The sequence below is a fragment of the Gorilla gorilla genome, chromosome 6 (assembly GCF_029281585.2).
Source record: "Gorilla gorilla gorilla isolate KB3781 chromosome 6, NHGRI_mGorGor1-v2.1_pri, whole genome shotgun sequence".
Classification (NCBI taxonomy): Eukaryota; Metazoa; Chordata; class Mammalia; order Primates; family Hominidae; genus Gorilla; species Gorilla gorilla.
In genome coordinates, this window is record NC_073230.2 from 159,554,090 (window position 1) to 159,574,296 (window position 20,207).

A 20,207-nucleotide genomic window follows, 5' to 3' on the forward strand; every position below is an offset into this window, starting at 1 on the left:
CTTGGGAGCACTGCCTGGGGCAGAATCTGACAGAATCTCCTGACTGTGTGTAAGGTCTGATAGCTTCAGGAGAGGAGGAACCAGAGATCTTGGGGTGGGATATGTTAAAAGACAATGTGCACCCCAAGAAGCCTGGGCCAGTCCTACAGATGTGCCTGTTGGTAACTCTGATACCCCATGATGTCAAATGTCAATAGTAATTTCAGACAGAAGGAAAGCAAGACCCAGACAGCAGGACTTTGTATATTATACTTTTTTCATCAAAAGTAGAGCTTCCCAACTTTTTCATGTCGATGTCCACATGGTAACATTGGTCACAGGGTAGTGTGTAAACAGAAGAGGCTGCTCTCAACCTCAGACGCAAATGATCTCAGGCCTCGAGCCACCTTGGGGTTTTGGGGGGCTCTTTGTCTCCCCTCGGAGGGGTGAGGGGGAAAATATCTCAACAAACCTATAATTGATAGACAGCTCAAGGGCCGAGAATTTCCAATGTAATGACTCAAAAGGAAATCAGCCTGGTGAGGGTACACCTCAGCAAGCTCAGAAACATTATTCGTGACAGGAAGATATCAGCTTGTGGATCCCAAGACGCTCACCAGGAGACATTCAGTTGCAGGTGATAATGTCAGGGTAGGGGAGGGTCTCATTAGGCTTTCAGGAGGGTCCACCCCACTCCAGATGCAACAGGAGCTGTCCTCCATGGTGCCAGCCAGGAAATATCCAGGGACCTTGTCATCCCATCTGGACCTCATCTAACCCATCTAATAAACAACTAGAGGAGAGCGTCAAGGCATGCATTCAGTCCTGCTGCTCCCTCTTGGCCTTTTGGGCTAACTAAATGGGTGAAGGTTCTACTCTAAATGCAATGCTGTGGAATTAGACAACTAGACATCAGCTACCCAGACAACCCCAGAGGTCATGACAACAAGCTCTTAAACCTGCTCTAGGCACTGTCCTGCCCTGACACCTACATACTCTCCGCTTCCTTTAAAATAACCGCTTCAAAGGGCCCCTTCTCCACCTCCAGTCAACCTTGATCACATGTCCAAGTTCTACTCCACACCTCATGGCTTTCTCCTTGGGGTTGGTCCGTTTTGACCTCTTTTCTTCCCAAAATCCTGCTTAATACATTGTCTAAAACTGTGCTTTCATGTATTTTTTACCATGACCCTCAGTTTTATACTGCTTCCCAGAACTTAAATACACTCATATTTTGTGTGATTAATTTTGATAGTTTCTATTCTACTCTATTTCATATTTTAATGCTCTATAATGGGGTGTATGAAATACACTTGTCCAAAACATTCATGTGGGACCCTTACTCATTGTCTTTCATTTGCATAAGTCTTGTCTCTCTAATAAGATTTCAGATTCCTTATGAAGGTGGCTTTTTGTCTGCTTCCCATGGGTGCTGTCTGGACTTACCACCCATTAGGTCTGGTGTGGTGCAAAGGCTCAGGAGAATAGGGTAAATTTGCTTCAAAAGATGCAATATTTAGATACTTAGAGTGTACTTCATGGCATCGTTAATCCTTCCTCCATGTTGTATGTCAACTGTGGGCTCAAATAGTGGCCCCTTTTATTGACCTGGATGTTTCTGAATCCTCAACTCTACCTCCTGGATTCACCCCTAGATGATCTCCGCCCCCACTGTGAAGCCTCTTCAGCAGCTGTGGTCTCTGTAGAGCACCCTGATCCAGGAGGCTCCTTTCCTCACCTCCAATTAGAGGCGCCCCTGACCTGGCCCCTCTCAGCCCTGAAAAGAGTAGCCGTGACCTTGTCCAGACACAAAGGAAATAATAATGTTGATAATATAGAAATGCCTGCATTTTAATACTTTTTTTCAGCATCTTTTACCTGCTCTTTGATTTTCATAAGAACACAATGTTCTAAAAAAAAAGCTCCAAGAAAGAACTTTTTTTAGAGTGACTACCGACAAGGAAGAGAAATCACACTTCAGCATTTGGCTTCAGCGCCCCCCAACCCTGACTTGGGGTTTCATTTCCACATTTCCCACTAGTCATGTTCATAGGAGACCTTCATGGAATAGGGTGAGATGATGGATGAAGAGACAGAGGCCAGATGGTGAAAGACAGCAAGCATGACTAAGTGTTAGGAGACCTTGTGGTGACCAACAGGCTCAGTTTGACTGGGACTAAGGGGTTTCCCGGGACGTGGGCCTTGTAGTACTAAATCCAGTCAAATTCAGGGCAAGTTGGGCAGTTGGTCACCTAGGACCTCAGCCCAGTGGCTCAGGAGAAAGTGGTAAATGTCATGCCTCCTCTTTCCCTCATTCTCCTTTCCTCCTTCATCAGAAGGCAATAATTGTCTGTCTCCCATTTCAAACAGAAGGTCCAAGGCATGAACCCAGGGGTCCTTGAATCACTCCTAGTTGGTAGGGAAGGTGGCTGCCCAAAATGTCTCCGAGATGGAGCTTTGGCATCTCCTCAGCTTAATGAAGCTGATTCTCAGGGCAGCCTACAGGTATCTACTCTGAGATGGCTACTGCGCTCAGAACTCCAGAAACTTCATCACATAACTAGAGCACGTGAGTTGCAACTCAGCGTGCTCAGTTCTGTGCACCAGGGAGCATCACAGAGAGAAAGCAGGGATAGCAGAGGTGGCTGGGGATGGATAGAGACCTGCTTTCAGTAATGATTCATCATATTTTGTACTATGTCAGGTTTGGTAGATAACTGTCTCTGTCCAGGCTGAAAAGGGGTTGAATTTGGTGTCAAACAGAAGGGTAGGGAAAATGGCCACTTCCTCGGTGTCCCAGGTTTCTTGGGGGTTTGTTTGTTTTGCAAATCTGAACAGAGGAATAGAGAGAGTATGGAAAAAGGCACAAAGAGTCTAGTTTTGGAAATCCTTTCATATCTGGATATATACGAATTTCTACAACCCTACTTTCTGAAAGTAGCTACCTAAGATTATTCTTCTAGCACTAAATGTAACTACAAAAGGGGACATGAGGGAAGAGTTAGAGCATTTAAGTTGTATGTTTTACTCATTTACTCAGTAAGGATTTTTGAGCACTTTCTAGGGCTAAGTTCTAGCAAGATCCTGACCTAAAGACAGTCCCTGGCCTCTAAAAAGCCCACGATCTCACCCAGAAAACTGATAGAGACCAGTTAATACATTTCATCATTGACTCCCTGGGGTCTCTTTGAGCCATAAGAGGAGCCTGGGAACTGCTAGAGAAGAGATAAGACTTAGAGAACAGAACTCAAAGCAGAAAATCAGTCCTTAGCTGGGGTGCCAGAGCACCCAGTTCAGTGGATAAAAATAATGTTTGCGAATAGTTCAAACCAAAAGGAAAGAAGAGAAGGAGTTTGAAGATGTCGACAGAATTAAGTGAATTTGCTACATTGATGGGAATGGTTAGCATCGGTGCCCCTCACTGTTTATAAGATTTTGATGTGAACTCTGTCCGTCAAGTTTTTGAGAGATTCCAGCCAGGTGCTGGGGGAGTACCTGGTCCCTATCTAGCAAGGGTGAAATCCTGGTCAGATTACAGCCCACTTTCTGCCCTGCTCTGCTCAATTCACATAAATTATGAGTGCTGACTAGGTTGAAAGTCCTTGAAGAATTTAAAAGTGTAAGGGCGAATAAAAATCAAAAATAAGGAGAAAACATTAATTCTCTTTTCTGGGGAAAAAACAAAGTGGAAAAGGATTACCCCTCCCTTCTTAGAGCATTTTCTTTAGAAACCTTGTAAGTGTGAATTCTTTCTCTACCCTTTGTAATGCAAATCATTTTAAAAGCTGTTTGACAGCCCAGGGCTGTCTGTAGAGCATCTGGAAGCTATCCCTGTGAAATGCAAACATCAAGGAAGGTAGCGTCCCCACCTCCCAGTCTCTGTGTGAAAATAGGGGCCTAATTTAGGAGCCTAACTTAACTTAGGTAGGAGCCTGACATCTGCCAGCACCTTTCTGAGTTGCAAATCTTCCTCTTGCCATAGAGGATGTGAGAAGTTTACTTTTCCTCTGGAAAGACAATTAGCTAACACAGATGATTACTGAGTGAATTTAGGATGAACTATGCATGACAAAGGGTGCTGTCAAGTCCTCTTACTTGAGGGCTAGTTATGGTTTAACTTGAGAACACGTGTGTAATGGGTGGCACCTGCCTGGCTATATAACCAGGTGACATCCCTCTCCGTCTTTGCAATCTCTTCCTGGATTGTCTGGGATCCAGATCACATTCTGGTTCAACGGACATTCAATAATAAAATTGTTTTCTTTCTCTTCTGCGTCTGTGGAGAGGTTTTCTGGGCTGGCAGGAGATTGTTTAAAATTGTTTTCCCATCAAGTCTTAGACAATTGTTACCATATGACTGTAAGCCGCACTTCAAATGTCAACAGAGAAGGATATGGGGATTCTCTGGGCCATGACGGCCCTCCACCTAAGTCCCACTGTGTTCTCCATCTCATAATTGCTTTATGTCCACTGCCCTAACCTTAAATGGCAATCAGGTTTATGTCCACTGCCCTAACCTTAAATGGCAATCAGGTTTATGTCCACTGCTCTAGCCTTAAATGGCAATCAATTCAAAAATAGAGGTTCTATCACCCTGCTGTCAACCCTTACCAGATAAACTGACACGTAGACTCCACAATGTCCCCACAGGGTGGGCTCCATCACGTGCCAGACAGTTTACCAGGGTCAGTCACGAGCCCAGAGTCAAACCCTGCGAGGGCTTGTTCTGGTCCTCTGTGGACCAGAGTGCCTCTCTGATCCTGGTTAGCAGAAACTTTCCAGAAGCAGAGCCTGTGAGAAGGGGCCCAAGAGTGCTGGAAGGAGCAGGTGTCCCGGTGATGGGTGCTGAGGGCAGCACCTGCTGCCCAGAACTTTCCAGTCACTAGGGGCCTTTTCTGAACTTGGAAGTGGGAGAGTCTGTAATTCCCTTCATATCTCCTTCTTCCAAATACTGCTTGCTTGAAACAGTCAAAAAAAAAAAAAAAAAAAGGAAATGGGATGGGGCACACTGTCCCAGGGCAGGCTCATGATGACAGGAAGTGACCCGTTAAGGAAGCAGCACATCGCTGCATTCGGCTGGTTTTCAGGGTCTTGTTCCCAGTCAGTTTCCAGCCAACACCAGGGTGTCCTAGTCCGCAGAGGTGTGGGGGACACACTCCATAATCTCTACTTTTCTTTTTGTGCAGCTGAGTCATGGAGCTTTCAGCCCCAGCACGTGGCTCCTCCTTAACTGCGTCTGCTCAACCTCCCTCAGCCCTGTGAACAGCATCCCCGCACACAGACCGCAGAGCAGGGCTCTCTCTGCTGCCACTTCACCTTCCTGAGAGAGGACAAGCCGGCCAGAGCCTCAGTGACTGCCACCCTGGAGGACAGGGCACAACAGCCGTTTCTGGTAAGGAGAACTGGGTTTATGCTCACAGAGACTTTGGGAATTGAAAGGATCACAGTTTGGTCACAGCTGTTCATTTCTGACATGACCTTGCACAGATCCCCTCACTTCTGGGTTCGCTGGTCAGTAAAACGGGGCAATGGTGGTGAGTGTTGCGGGCATCAGAAGGTGCACAGCTGGTGGAGCACAGCCTGAAGAATCTGTGCCTGCACTCACAGCCCAGTCCCAGGACAGCGGGCTTTGCTGCCCCATTGCCCATTACTTAGCCAAGTCAATCTCCATGAAACTCTCAGGGAGTAAGGCTGAATTGATCCTCTCATCAGTGGGACAGATGGGAGAACTGAAGCTCCCAGAGGGTAATAGGCTTTCCCCCATCTCCCCTAGCATGCCGGGGCATTCTTCTCAATTTTACCCTCCTAATTTCTCCTGTCCCAGATCAGCCAGACACGTACCATGTCTCAGACAAGCCTGGGAGCTGAGGATGGATTCTTAGGGCTCCCCAGGGCAAATGTGGGATATTTTCCCACCCCAGGAGCCTCATGTTCCAAACAAGACCCCTGAGTGGACCTTGTCTTGTGACTTTCAACTTCTGAAAACTACCCCATGCTCCCCCAGATGCCCCACATTTTTCCTATGACACCCTGCAGGATGCACACCAAACCGCAAAACAAATGATTCCAATACCTGGAAATACATGGGCTGGGGCAGATGGGTGAAGGAAATACTTATGAACAAGGAAGACAAGAAGTGGTTTGATCTTTTCTAAAATAGTATAGAAGAGGCTGCTTTCTTGTGATTTGCTAAAATAAGCTCTTCTCATGGTAAAATCAGGTTCATGCAATTTTCAAATCGGAATGTGCATTTTGTTCATTTGCTTCACCCTTTTCCCTGAGCCAGACCCTCCCACCAGCTTGCCAGAGGCTGCTACTGTCTTGCTTGCACACTGCCTTCCAATCTCTCATGAACTTTGGTCTCTTTTGTGGGACGATTAGTAAAATTTTTCCTTTGGAGAAGACGCCTGTCTTCATTCTCAATTCCTCCACTTTTGTCTGCCCTGTAGACCAACACGTATCACATTCCTTCAAGCCTACGGTGTGTCCACCACGCTCTGTTCAGTTTTTTATAATCTTCTCCATGACTCATTTTAGCGTTGCCATCAGTATACTTTCTGACTCACCTGTGAACACTTTGTTATTTGTGAATATCTGCCAAAAAATATATTCCTCAATGCAGCCTGATCCACTCAGAAAGCTTGGATTGGGAGAGCTATCGTTGCTGCTCATTGGCTAACATAGCATAGTTTGACTGGCTTTTGTGACAGGCAATTGGCTGTTTTAAAAGAAAAGACCTCAATTCAGAGAAACTCCTGCCACCAGCAATTTTATTTTTGAATAACCTTTTATAAGAAATACACTCAAGATTTTGCAATAAAATTCTGTGTGTTGGTTTTAGGGTAGGCTTCTAGCTGTCCAATTAATTTGTCTCCTGACCAGGGAGTGGCAGCATTGTACACATGTTCCAAGAGGTTTGTTGACTTTTTTGGAAAAGTCTCTTTTTCCGCCTGTGGAATCAAGGACAATACACAGCAAAAGGAGCCATTTCCTGATGCTAGCTCTATTGTAAATATGTGACCTTTGGCAGGTCATTTAATGCTCAGTTTCCTTGCATTTTAATAGAAATTTTAAGATCAGTTTTGATCACATCACAGGGAATTTGAGAGAGCAATTAAAATAAGAAGGATGAAATAACTTTGAAAATTATAAATGTATTCACAGAGGCTTATTACAATTATGATGTTCATAATCAATATCATTACCACTGTCATCTTGACCCCTACCACATCATTATGTTGATTCCAAACCTCTGAAAACATCATCTAAAGTAGAGAGGATGTCAGGGAACTGGTGCTATTTCGGCAAAAGCCAGAAGCATAATTTACCAGAGATGAGAACAGGGTGTGGGATAGAGGAAAATATTCTTCTCTGGGCTTAAGAAAAAGAAAGGAAGGAGGGAGGGGAGGGTAAAGAGGAAAGGAGGAAGAAAAGAAAGAAGGGAAAGGGAGGGAGGCAGGAAGCTGTCTTAATACATTCTGATAATATAAAAATAGATTTCTTGACCTGAAGAAGGCCAAGAAAATCCACTGAATGAATAGAAAAATGTGGAAAAGATAGAAATCACAGAAGTTATTAAAAATTTAAGTTTATAAATAACCAAAATAGCAAATAAACCATGAAAACTGTTTTTAATTTAATGATAATCAGTAAAATGTAAGTTTAAGCCAATTAAGACATCCTTATTTATGCCCATAAGGATGACAGGAAATTAAAAGTGTAATATTACCAAGTGCCTGTGAAGATTTGGGGACTTCTTATAAATGGGTGGTGCAAATAGGAGTTAACTCGACTCCCTGGGAGTCACATTTGGCAATAACCAGTCACGTGGAAAATGTACATCCCGAATACTGTTGCACAATGCTGGAAACCCGGAGCAGGAAATGAGTTGTTCTTGAATTCGGCCTGAAGTTGATTCTTTCTCTTCAATCACCTCACTACCTCCTCTCCACCAACCGTCAGGGTGGGAAGGCAGTCATACCGGTCCCCCTATACCATTTCCTCTCACGTCAGTTCTTCGTGTCCCTGATCCCCACTTCCATCCTCCCACTGGACAGTACCTTGTAATTTCCTCTCTGCCGCTGGAATGTCCATTTGACACAAAGACTTTCTGGGACTGGAAGTTTCCACTACTTCAAATAAACCAATCTTATTTACAGCAAGGCAATTTTTTTTTCTCTATTCTGGTAAGTTTGTTACTTTAATTTCAATTTTTTTTAATGCCTACTCTTTGTTCCATAGAAGAATGCTTTCTCCATTTCATGCCTTTCAGGTTGGGGGAGATAATCAACTGATTTGCTTCAAAATATTTCCTGATTTTCTGTAAGTTGAGGGGAGGGAAGCAATCGTGCACTATTTTAGCATAACCTAACATCTAACATCACCTGCTTTGTTTAAAGTTATTTACAGATGTTTCAAAGTAAAGTATGAGTTAGAAAATTAGGGATGGAAATGGCTCATTTGAGAATAATTATTCTTAGATATCTGAATTGAGGTGCCCTCAGGCTCTACCAGCTCCCAAATGTACATCTGCTTTTTATCCTTTTCCTGTTTTTATTCCAGGAGAGAATGGGAGGATTCCAGAAGGGCAAATATGGAACTATGGCTGAAGGTAAGAAAGTCTTGAAGTTCTCAAGAGCCCCAGACACTTGGGAGAATCACAATTCTCTCCCCATCTACCCCCACCTAAAACACAGTGGCAGAAACCCATTCATTTTAAATGAAGAAGATAAAGGCAACTATCATCACGTGTGTGTGATCAAACCATCACACACACACACACAGACACACACACACACCATAGTGTGATGCTCTCCCTGAATCAGGTATGTGGGAAATGTGGAAAGGAAACCAAGTCATAGGTTGAAGGGTCTGGAAGCAAATGGTGAATATGTTTTCTCTTTCTTTGTCTGCTGACAGCTCAAAAAAAAAAAGGTCCCCATAGGGATTTAGTCATTGTGCTTGCTTCAAAACACCACAGAATAACTTAAGAAAACGAAGAACCAACCCAGAGTGGGAGAAATAAAATAATAGATTTTTAAGAGCCTAAAATGCACTTCGAATTCATTTGGGCTCTAGAAATCCACAGGTTCTCCCCCTCTTCGTGCCTTGAAGATTTTCGCTCCTGCCACAGTGTCACCCTCTCCAACACCACTTCTGCTATAATTTTGTGTGCTTCAATCAGCCACATAGATGAGCTTTTCAACACACATGCTTCTATTGAGCTTATCTTCCACCTTTGTGAGCCATCCACCCTAGGGTCATCTCCCAGACGCTGCCCTAACATTAACTACAACCTATGTCATCTCAATTTCAAACATTTCACTCCCTATCCAGAGGGCACAGACCCAGGGACAGGCAGCTGACCCCCGGCAGTGGGTCACTATAGATTTGCCAGTGGAGACCTCCTTGACCCTCAAGACTTGGATGAATGTGTGGAGTGTGTCTATACAAGTGTGCCTGGAAATGTGTGGGTGAAAGAGAAGTAATTGGATTTTCTCACTTGTAACTACTCATCCCCTGCCTCTTTCTAATAATTATCCATGGAGCTGGCCTAAACACCACGCAGGGGAAAACACAAGGACCATTTTCTTTCAGGAAAGCTCTATTTGCCACAATCCAGATGAAGTGCTTAAAGCATCCCCTTAATGCAACAGTTCTAATTCCTGGCTGTGGATCCAAGCATGGGCTTCCAATGGGGCTTTCTACATGCAAGATTCACCTATAGTTGTATGCACACTTTTATGTACACATAAATAAGTCTGTCATTCTGGGGAGGACGTTCATAGCTTTCATGAGATAACCATGAACAATGACCTAACAGTCTTAAGAATCATTAACTTAGTAAGATACAAAACTTCGTTTTCTACAGGTAGATCAGAAGATAACTTGTCTGCAATACCACCGGCATTGAGGATTATCCTAGTGGGCAAAACAGGCTGCGGGAAAAGTGCCACAGGGAACAGCATCCTTGGCCAGCCCGTGTTTGAGTCCAAGCTGAGGGCCCAGTCAGTGACCAGGATGTGCCAGGTGAAAACAGGAACATGGAACGGGAGGAAAGTCCTGGTGGTTGACACGCCCTCCATCTTTGAGTCACAGGCTGATACCCAAGAGCTGTACAAGAACATCGGGGACTGCTACCTGCTCTCTGCCCCGGGGCCCCATGTGCTGCTTCTGGTGATCCAGCTGGGGCGTTTCACTGCTCAGGACACAGTGGCCATCAGGAAGGTGAAAGAGGTCTTTGGGGCAGGGGCCATGAGACATGTGGTCATCCTCTTCACCCACAAAGAGGACTTAGGGGGCCAGGCCCTGGATGACTATGTAGCAAACACGGACAACTGCAGCCTGAAAGACCTGGTGCGGGAGTGTGAGAGAAGGTACTGTGCCTTCAACAACTGGGGCTCTGTGGAGGAGCAGAGGCAGCAGCAGGCAGAGCTCCTGGCTGTGATCGAGAGGCTGGGGAGGGAGCGAGAGGGCTCCTTCCACAGCAATGACCTCTTCTTGGATGCCCAGCTGCTCCAAAGAACTGGAGCTGGGGCCTGCCAGGAAGACTACAGGCAGTACCAGGCCAAAGTGGAATGGCAGGTGGAGAAGCACAAGCAAGAGCTGAGGGAGAACGAGAGTAACTGGGCATACAAGGTGCTCCTCAGAGTCAAACACTTGATGCTTTTGCATTATGAGATTTTTGTTTTTCTATTGTTGTGCAGCATACTGTTTTTCATTATTTTTCTGTTCATCTTTCATTACATTTAAATCTCTGGACCCTGGAGCACTTCTAATGTATCACCCCATGGAGTCATTGTTCTAATAATCACCAATTCAGACTCAGATCCTCGTGGTCTGTGGAGCATGCTGCTTGCTGTCTGTGCAGCTCCCATTTCCCCTTCTTCCTGATAGACTTGGAGCTGTGTGCCTCCACTCCAAGGCTGCCTGCCTGCTGTAAACACTATTCCACTTTGTCTGCCAACGACTGCTTCAGGAACGGGCCTGAGATCCCATGCAGGTCCCTGAGAAGTGAGTAAAAGTCCGCAGAGGTGGGGATGGAAGATCTCTCCTTAGATAGAACCTGTCTTCCTCCCTGGCATTGTGGGGTCTGGGTGTGACACTGGGACTCTCAGCAGCTTTGTGCTGCCAACCTGAGATTGAAGGCAGTGCCTCAGAGCAGCACAGAGAGTTGGGGCCACCTGAGCCCTGAGCCACCAGCCCTGCAGCCTGCCCTATCTCCGCATTTCCAGTTGTATTAGCCAATAAATTTCCTACTTATTTAAGCTGTTTGAGCTCCGGGTCTCTTCTACCTGCATTCTAAAACATTCAAAGTAATAAAAATTTCTCCACATTCCTTTTTATCCTTTAAATCTGTTGGAACTTCCCAGTCCACATGCTTCCTTTGAGCAAGTGGCATCTAGAATAAAGGAACAGGGTTGGCTTTTCTTGTTCCTAAAATTAGGAAGAACCTCCTGCTCCTGCTGAAGTGCCTGCCACATAGTGGACATTCCCTGAACTCTGAGTAAAGCAAAACACTTCCAGATGGATGGATTGCATTGACGAATGGGAGTGGGAGAGGGTCAAGGAAATGGGGTGCCCTGTACGCAGGGCTTTCTCTGTGCTTTCTTCTCAGTTTGGCCAGGGACCCAAAAGAAACACAGCTCACATTTCAGTGCTCTGCGAGGAATCATTTTGGCAGATGTTCACACATGAGAAAGGTTAAGCAAACTCTTTCTCCTTCTCCACTGTAAAATGTCCTTGGATCAACTCTCCAGCTCTATTTCTTTGGAAGTCAATGTCCACAGGGTTGGGGTGGGGGACAGGTTGTTGACTGGGTACCAGGCAATCCTGCTCACCATGAAAGCGATTCCTTGTTAGCAGAGGGAGTGTGGACTGGGCGACCCAGGAATGGACCATCCCCACACTGGAAGGAAGCTACTCTGGCAGCGCCCCTCTGTAATGCTTTCTTAAGATCATGGCTATGTCCATCAGGAGTGCCTCCCTGGAGGGAGGGAAGGCCCAGACAACATCTACTGGACCAGTTTCCAGAGGCTTCAAGGTCACCACACTTATATGCAGTCTTTGTCTCCCTTGGCTCAGCCCACTCCTCCTCTGCAGGGCTGCTGCAGTGAAGGGAGCCACATTTCAAAGAGTCATCCAGGACAGAGGTGAGTTCCCTCCCGATGTTGCCATCAGAGACCACACCGCAGGGCACCTCCTCACCTCTCCCGAATCTGTCCTGTCCATCCCCACTGCTACTGCTGGAGTGCAGGTGCTGATTTCCTCCGAATGTTATCCCTGTCCCCAGGCTTATACTTATACAACCCAGCTGCCACCTGATTTTCCCAAGACACACCAACCTGCTCAGAAGCCTCCAGGGAGGATTCCAGAAGGCACCCTTGAATCCTAAGAATGAGGCCCAGACCCCCCATCCCCACCCAGCCCCAGCCCCCCGTGCACCCCTCCTCCCGTGTGCTGACTCCCATCCCCTTCTTTAATCACGTGTCCCTCAGCCTCCAGTGACTTCCCCCAAGAGGCAAGGATGTTCCCAGTCAGCTTAGCATCACCACGTCTAGGAAGCTGCTGCAGAGCCTGCCGTGGTCTCCTTCTTGCTGACATTGCTTCCAAAAGAAACCTTCTCCTACAGCCCCACTTTAATGTGCTTTCATCCCTCCACCCCACTATCCCTCCTGGGGAGCAGAAGCCTGTTATTTTTTATCTTATACTCCTGGTGCCAGGCATTGACCCTGACCCTCAGTACTCACGTCATAAATGTCTGTGAAGCTGGACTGAATTAAGTAAGTCAAGCTCAGTTGGAGCAGTTTGGGAACACTGAATTGAGAAGGTGGTCCTCAGTCTGAGAACTCAGGGTTCCCAGGGTTTGGGGAGCTGGCACACAACATACTCCCTGCACATGTTTGGAATCAGTTCTGTGCCAGACGATGCAGGAGTCAGTGCCATGGAGCCAGACATGGAGCTTCATTGCCAGCAGCAGTGCCGGAGGATGCTGCTAAGGGGCATCACAGCCGAGCACCTCAGACTCACCCCAGAGTAGTCACTTGCCCATCCAGCCATGGCCTGTCCGGGACGGCTGCAGGTCTCCCTTACCGAACACAAAGAAGAAGGTGTGGTGGAGGGACCCAGGGACTTCCTCTTCATCTGATTACCTGTTTCCACTGAATTCCCGATCTGCCCATACTTGAGCCCCCTGTCTGCCTTCTTCTCTTTGCTGCTTGAGATGGGGAACACCACCCTTTCCTCAAATTCCCATGGACAGCACACGTCACTGTCCTGGATAGTACCGAGTTTCGGGTTAGTGATATCGCATTGCAGTTCAGCCCAGCCAACAATGGGAAATCAGTGAAACAGATGACAGCCCTCGGCCCAAATCTGGCCCACCACCTTTTTTGTACAGCTGTGAGCTAAGAAGGGTGTTTACATTTCCAAATGGTTGAAGAAATCAGAAGAAAAATAACATTTCATCTTCACACATGAAAACTGCATGAAATTCAGAATTCAGTGCTCATGAAGTTCTAGGGGACACAGCCTTGCACACCACTTACAATCTTATCCATAGTGGCCTTTGTCTATGGGGTAAAGGTGAGATAAGTAGCTGGGACATCTACCATATAGTCTGCTGAGCCCAGGTTTTCTGCTCTCTGGCCCTTAAAACTCCTACTCCAGGACATCCCAGGTCCTGCATTTCCCAGCTGCTCTCCTTGCTTTCCCCAAGGCAGGCCCCATCCGGCCACGGCAACCCCTTGCTCTCTTTCCCTCAAGTCCAGCCCCTTCTCCTCCAGCCTTCTCCATACCTCCAGGGTCCCCTGCTTGGTTCAGCAGATGGATCTCACCATCCTTGCTCTCTGAGGTGGGGGCAGGGCATCACCTTTTCAGCCTGCAAATAAGTCTGAGCATATCTATGAATAAAGTAAATAATTCTGCCAGCAGCTTTTCACATAGCACATTTCTCCCCGGGACATCAGGAATGCAGAAAGCAGGGCCCAGGGTGAGACATTCTCAGAGCATCGTAGCCAAGCACCTTTCTTCCTGCAAGCCCCCAAATATTCCATAGCTGTACCCAGCCAGTTTATGATTTACACTCACAATTTAAAAAAAAAAAAAAAAGAACTCGTTTTTCTTTCTTTCTTTTTTTTTTTTTTTTTTTTGAGACAGAATCTCTGTTGCCCAGGCTGGAGTGCAGTGGCTCGATCTCGGCTCACTACAAACTCCACCTCATGGTTCTACCGATTTTCCAGCTAATTTTTGTATTTTTAGTAGAGACAGGGTTTCACCGTGTTGGCCAGGTTGGTCTTGAACTCCTGACCTCAAGTGATCCACCCACTTTGGCCTCCCAAAGTGCCAGGATTACAGGAGTGAGCCACCACACCCAGCCAATATTTTATTTATCTAAAAGCACTGGATGGAAAATTGATGATATGTCTGATGCAAGGAAGATAAATTGGGAGTGAAATTCTGTAAAAAGCAAGCAAAGTGCTGTACACACATAAACAGAGATGGCAACTCTGGGAAAGAAAAAAGGCAGGCTGTAGAAATCACCTAAAACGCTCAGTGTCCACAAGTGATACAAAAGTTCATTAAAATGGCAAGAACAATCAAACCACATGTCATAAAAAGGCAGACATGACAACCTAAGAAAGCATCTGGTGTTTGACGCTGAGGAGCACCTTGCATGGCCAGTTACTCTTGTCCTCCCTCAGCTCTCACCTCTGCTTCTCCACCTACTGTTCCACCTTGGGCAGGTACTGCCTGTAGTCTTCTTGGCAGGCCCCAGCCCTGCCTCTCTGGAGCAGCTGGGCATCCAGGAAGAGGTCGTTGCTGTGTAAGGAGCCCTCTTACTCCCTCCCCAGCCTCTCGAGCACAGCCAGGAGCTCTGCCTGCTGCTGCCTCTGCTCCTCCCCGGCAGCCCGGTTGTTGAAGGCACAGTACCTTCTCTCACATTCCTGCACCAGGTCCTTCAGGCTGAGGTTGTCCATGTTTGCTACATAGTCATCCAGGGCCTGGCTCCCTAAGTCCCCTTTGTGGTTGAAGAGGATGACCACATGTCTCATGACCCTGCCCCAAAAACCTCCTTCACCTTCCTGATGGCCACTGTGTCCTGAGCAGTGAAATGCCCCAGCTGGATCACCAGAAGCAGCACATGGGGCCCCAGGGCAGAGAGCAGGTAGCAATCCTCGATGTTCTTGTACAGCTCTTGAGTCTGGACCTTGGACTCAAAGATGGAGAGCGTGTCAACCACTAGGACTTTCCTCCCATTCCATGTTCGTGTCTCCACCTGGCATGTCCTGGTTACTGACTGGGCCCCCAGCTTGCACTCAAACACAGGCTGGCCAAGGATGCTGTTCCCTGTGGTGCTTTTCCCACAGCCTGTTTTGCCCACCAGGAGGATCAGCAGCAGCAGTGATCCTGGAGCCAACCTGCCTTCTCCTCAGCCTGTGAGAGCGGGTGAAGAGTGAGGGTATAAAAACTGCATTCTGAGGAGGATGTGCCAAAAGACAGAAGGCAAAGGCATCCAGAGGCACTGGCACCCTGTGTCAGTGAGGACCCCATAGCCCCGCTCCCATCACCTGACCCCAAGTACAGAGAATAGAGGGACTCACACAGTGTTTGTGGGATTACCCAGCTGGCCAGAGCTCCAGGGCTCTTTCCCTTTGGGACTGCTGAGCTCTGCCCCTTTCTGGCCTTCCCTCGATGCACTTCCCACCCTGAGGGCCTGGGCTGGGGCCAGCAGGAGGCCATTTCCTCGGCCACTGCAAGGTCCGTCTCATGTTTTCTTCCTCTCCCATCCCTGGCTGATCTCGATTTTTCACGATCACAGAGTTTTATTTGGAAAATCTTGTCCTGACTGAAAAGAAGATGGCAGCTAACAGCTTAATATGCTGTACTTCTGGGGGGGAAATGTGTTTTCCTTGTTGTGGGTGAATATAGTCTTGTGCCTTTCACTGCCAGGTGGGAAGTTTGCCTCCCAGTTCTGAGTCTACAACCCTTGATCTTTATAAGAACTTCACCAAGTGCAGTTCCCTTGCCTGTGCAGAAGGCACCTTCTCCACCCATTCGAAGCCCTTCTATTTTGTCCTAGAGGGGAAACCATACATGGATTGTTCACACTGGAGGTGGATGTGATATCCAACACAAAGCATCACATTTTACAGATGAGGAAATTGGGGCAAGAAAAGAAAACCCTGCTGAGGTCACACATTACTTAAGGGATGAGCTGAGACTAACACCAGGTGTGCTGACTTCAGATATTCTCAGCAGTAGCCTGGACTTCCTGCTGAAGAACATACAGACAGCCCCAAAATGCACCACATGCTTGCATTTCCCAGCACCTGTATTTAACATACAGACAGCTCCAAAATGCACCACATGCCTGCGTTTCCCAGCACCTGTATTTAACATACAGGCAGCCCAAAATGCACCACATGCCTGCACTTCCCAGCACCTGTATTTAGCTAACGGGAGGCAGTGAATGGAAGGCAGGGAAGGCTGATGGATGCTGTCCACCCAGATCAAGAAAGTCAGCAGTTATTTCCAACTGAACATCTGGCTGTCATGGGTTCTTGTCCACTTTTAGGGTCTCAGGGCTGGTACCCAAACTAAAGTGTGCCCGGCAAAGCATCCACCTTCAATAAACTCACAAAAGAAATTCTCCCCTACGTTTCCATGGTGATGGTGGTACAAAGGGTGACCAACCATCCTGGTTGGCCCAGGTCTGAGAGGATTCCCTGATTGAAGGACTTTCAGTGCTGAACTGGGAAAGTCCCAGACACACCAGGATGTGTTGTTTACCCCAAGAGTAGGAGATTGTCATGGGTCCAGGTTAGGGGTGGGGAGTAGGGGCGTGTACATCCAGTAATTGGAGAGAAGAACTGATTTGTTGGGCTCAGATCAATGCCTTATGCTACAGAGGAGGATTGGTGCTTCCCTATTCCTACCTCAAACAGACTCGGACCTCACTACCCCAAGGGCACTTCTCATCAAGCCCCCTCACCTCCTTGCACTGTTCCCTCCATACCTTTCCTTCTACCTCCTACGTCCAGTGCTCGGGTAGAAAATCCACCCAGGCCCCACAGAAGAATGACTTCTCAGGCTTCACTACCATGAAAAACCCACACAACCCATTCCAGAGCAACATGAGGACCTTGTTGTGTGCAAAGTTTCAGTGAGTTGCCTTGTAACAGGCTCAAGGCATTAATGCTAAAGAGTGAGTCCCTAATTGCAGAATTGCAGAGCCTATGCCAGGTCAATTGAAAAAATACTTTTTGGACTGATGTCATGGTGCTTCAGGGGAAGAAGTTGGTGTTCCACGGGGCCCTGGTACTGAAGATGCGGTCCGGGTCACCGCTAGCTCTTTCCTACCCACCCAACCCTCCCGCGCCCACCTTTTCCCTCTCTCCTCTAGCACAATGAAGCATGCAGGCCTGGGTGAAGGAATACCTCCTGACAACTCCGGGAATGATGGCTATGCTAAATGGGTATAGTGCCTATGAAGAAGAAAATGAGACACTCACTGAAAGTCTGAGAAGCAAAGTAACTGCTATAAAATCTTTTTCCATTGAAATAGGCCATGAAGTTAAAACCCAAAATAAATTATTAGCTGAAATGGATTCACAATTTGATTCTACAACTGGATTTCTAGGTAAAACTATGGGCAAACTGGAGATTTTATCCATAAGGAGCCAAACAAAGCTGCTGTGCTCTACAATGCTGTTTCATTTATTTGTCTTTTTTTGTCATTTATTGGATTAGTAAACTGAGGTGATGCAAGTAATTGTGAATTTGGAATTTGTTCCAACTTAATGGCTTGGCGTACAACTTTGATAAAAATCGGCACCAACACATTCCTAGTTTTCAAACACTATAGCATTTTCCATTGAAAATTGCTGCATGTTGCTTGTTTTATAAATCACATTAGATAATACAGTGCTCTTTGAATATTGTCTGTTTTTTATTTTTCTTTTTATTTTAAGTTCTGAGGTACATGTGCAGGATGTGCAGGTTTGTTACATGGGTAAATGTGTGCCACAGTGGTTTGCTGAACCTATCAACCCATCACCATGCCACTTAATAGCCCGGCATGAATTAGCTATTCTTCTTGATGCTCTCCCTCCCCCCACCCCACCCTCCCCTGACAGGCCCCAGTGTGTGTTAGTCCCCTCCCTGTGTCTGTGTGTTCTCATTGTTCAGCTCCCACTTACAAGTGAGAACATGTGGTGCTTGGTTTTCTGTTCCTGCATTAGTTTCCTGAAGATAATGGCTTCCAGCTTCATCCATATACCTGCAAAGGACACGATCTAATTGCTTTTTATGACTGCATAGTATTCCATGGTGTATATGTACCACGTTTTCTTTATCCAGTCTATCATTGATCAGCTTTTGGGTTGATTGAATACTGTTTCTTGATGACTTATTTTGCCCCCTATCTTCAGGGGCAATGAGACTGTGTGGCTCCACCAGTTTCCAAGTTGTTTTTCTATTGTTTGCTAACTGTCAGATTAAATAGCATTGTCATGTTCTGTTGTTATCATAAATGTAGGTTTATGTCCCATGTAAGGAAACTTCTAGTGAGAGAGTAACAGAATGCCTGAAGAGCCTGACTGTAGTTCTAGAAGTAGTCAACCAGTCTGTGATAGAATGGTAACTGAATTTTCCTAACTGCATCAACTGTGATGATGTACTCCCGTTTCCTCCTTTATTTAGTTAAAATCATAGACTGATTTCTTTTTACCTATAATCTTCCTAATAATTTTTGATGATAGTGACCCCTCACTTCTCTCTGCCCAAAGAACTCATTCTTTAAGTAATGCTTGTTATGTTGGCATAGTTCTAATAGGGATCAATGTACACGTGTATCCGTATAGTTATTGTTTTATATTAACTTTATAAATTCTGTTGACTTGGCTTATAATAGTTTTATGATTTTTACTGTATCGGTAGGACTATATATATATTATCATTTGTGACAGAATAATGTGAAGTTAAGTAATTACTAAACTCTAAATGGAAATAGTATTCAAGAAACTCAAGCACTGAACTTGAAGATAAGAGTATTGTTGCTTTAATCCAGTGTATCTGTTTATGGAAAGAAAAACACAAAGGCAGACTCGAGTAAAAAGGAACATTAAAATATTGTTAAAAACTCTGTATTACTACAGTTTTGGAATTCACCCGTTTATAGGCTCCAAAAATAAATTTTCAAATAAAATATTTTTATAAAGAAAAAAAGTTTTTGGAATAAATGGATTTTGTAATGTTCCTTGGGATCATGCTACATAAGATGGTATCTAGCTCCCTGCCCCCCAACAGAGACACGGTTAAATTGGCCAGTGATTACTTTAGCAGGGAAAATAAATTAATAAATAAATAATTTTGGAATCATTTTCATGTAAGTACTAAATGTCAAAACTCACTTTCTATGAGGTAACTATTTAGTAATTTCTTTGTAAGTGGCTCCAAGGGTATTTTTAGCACCAATACTGCCTCCTGGAATCTCTCTGTTCTTTAGCCAGGTCCCATGGAAGCTAATCTAATCTGGTTGCAAAGTCTGTCCCACAGTACGCACAATTCAAATAAGAGTTATCCACCCACGGCTCTGATGACACAACTCAAGACTTGCTTTTACACCCAAGCAAGTGCTGATGTTTTGGATAGAAACCAAAGCACTTTCTGTCATCCTGCAATCCGTGAGAGGGCCCTTCAAACTGAGTGTGATGGTCATTCTTATGTGTCACCTAGCAAGGCCATAGTACACAATGATCTAACCAAACACTAATCCAGGTGTTGCTGTGAGGGTATTCTGCAGATGTGGTTAATGTGAAGTAACAATTACCTTCCATAACATAGAGGGAAATCATCCAGGCAGTTGAAAGTCTTAAGACAATAACCGATTTCCCAGAAAAGGAATTCCACCTCAAGACTGCAGTGTCTACTCCTGGCTGAGTGTCCAGCCTGCCCACCTGTACTACAGATTTTGGACATACCAGACCCCGAAATCACATGAGCCAATTTCTAGATATAAATCTCTTAATAGATATATATCTCTTAATAGATATATTCTGTTTCCCTGGAGAAACCTGGCCAATAGTCAAAACTGATTATTGTTACTGATACTCAGAGAAAGAGCAAACCTGAACATAAATCTCATTTTTTGGCCGAGCGCAGTGGCTCATGCCTGTAATCCCAGCATTTTGGGAGGCCGAGGTGGGTGGATCACCTGAAGACAGGAG

At 45.8% G+C, this 20,207-nt stretch overlaps 2 protein-coding genes and 1 pseudogene across 4 annotated transcripts; 2 read left to right on the plus strand and 1 right to left on the minus strand.

The window, feature by feature from the left end:
• Nucleotides 1-5,059: 5,059 nt before the first annotated feature.
• On the plus strand, nt 5,060-11,307 carry GIMAP5 (GTPase, IMAP family member 5). 3 transcript variants are annotated; one of them, XM_004046483.5, is made up of 3 exons: nt 5,060-5,371; nt 8,542-8,590; nt 9,851-11,307. In XM_004046483.5, the coding sequence occupies exons 2-3, from the start codon at nt 8,548-8,550 to the stop codon at nt 10,729-10,731; spliced, it is 924 nt and encodes a 307-aa protein (XP_004046531.3). In that variant the 5' UTR covers nt 5,060-5,371; nt 8,542-8,547; the 3' UTR covers nt 10,732-11,307. The 3 variants fall into 3 exon arrangements, with proteins under 3 accessions (XP_004046531.3, XP_018887188.2, XP_055248366.1); XM_019031643.4 differs by lacking the exon at nt 5,060-5,371 and adding an exon at nt 5,578-8,165; XM_055392391.2 differs by lacking the exon at nt 5,060-5,371 and adding an exon at nt 8,224-8,301.
• Nucleotides 11,308-14,612: 3,305 nt separating this feature from the next.
• LOC109027636 (GTPase IMAP family member 5-like) lies at nt 14,613-16,792 on the minus strand (annotated as a pseudogene).
• Nucleotides 16,793-17,394: 602 nt separating this feature from the next.
• Nucleotides 17,395-17,730, plus strand: LOC101145336 (BET1 homolog). Its single transcript, XM_055392393.1, has one exon. It carries the CDS (start codon nt 17,395-17,397, stop codon nt 17,728-17,730), a length of 336 nt encoding a protein of 111 aa, XP_055248368.1.
• Nucleotides 17,731-20,207: the final 2,477 nt, after the last annotated feature.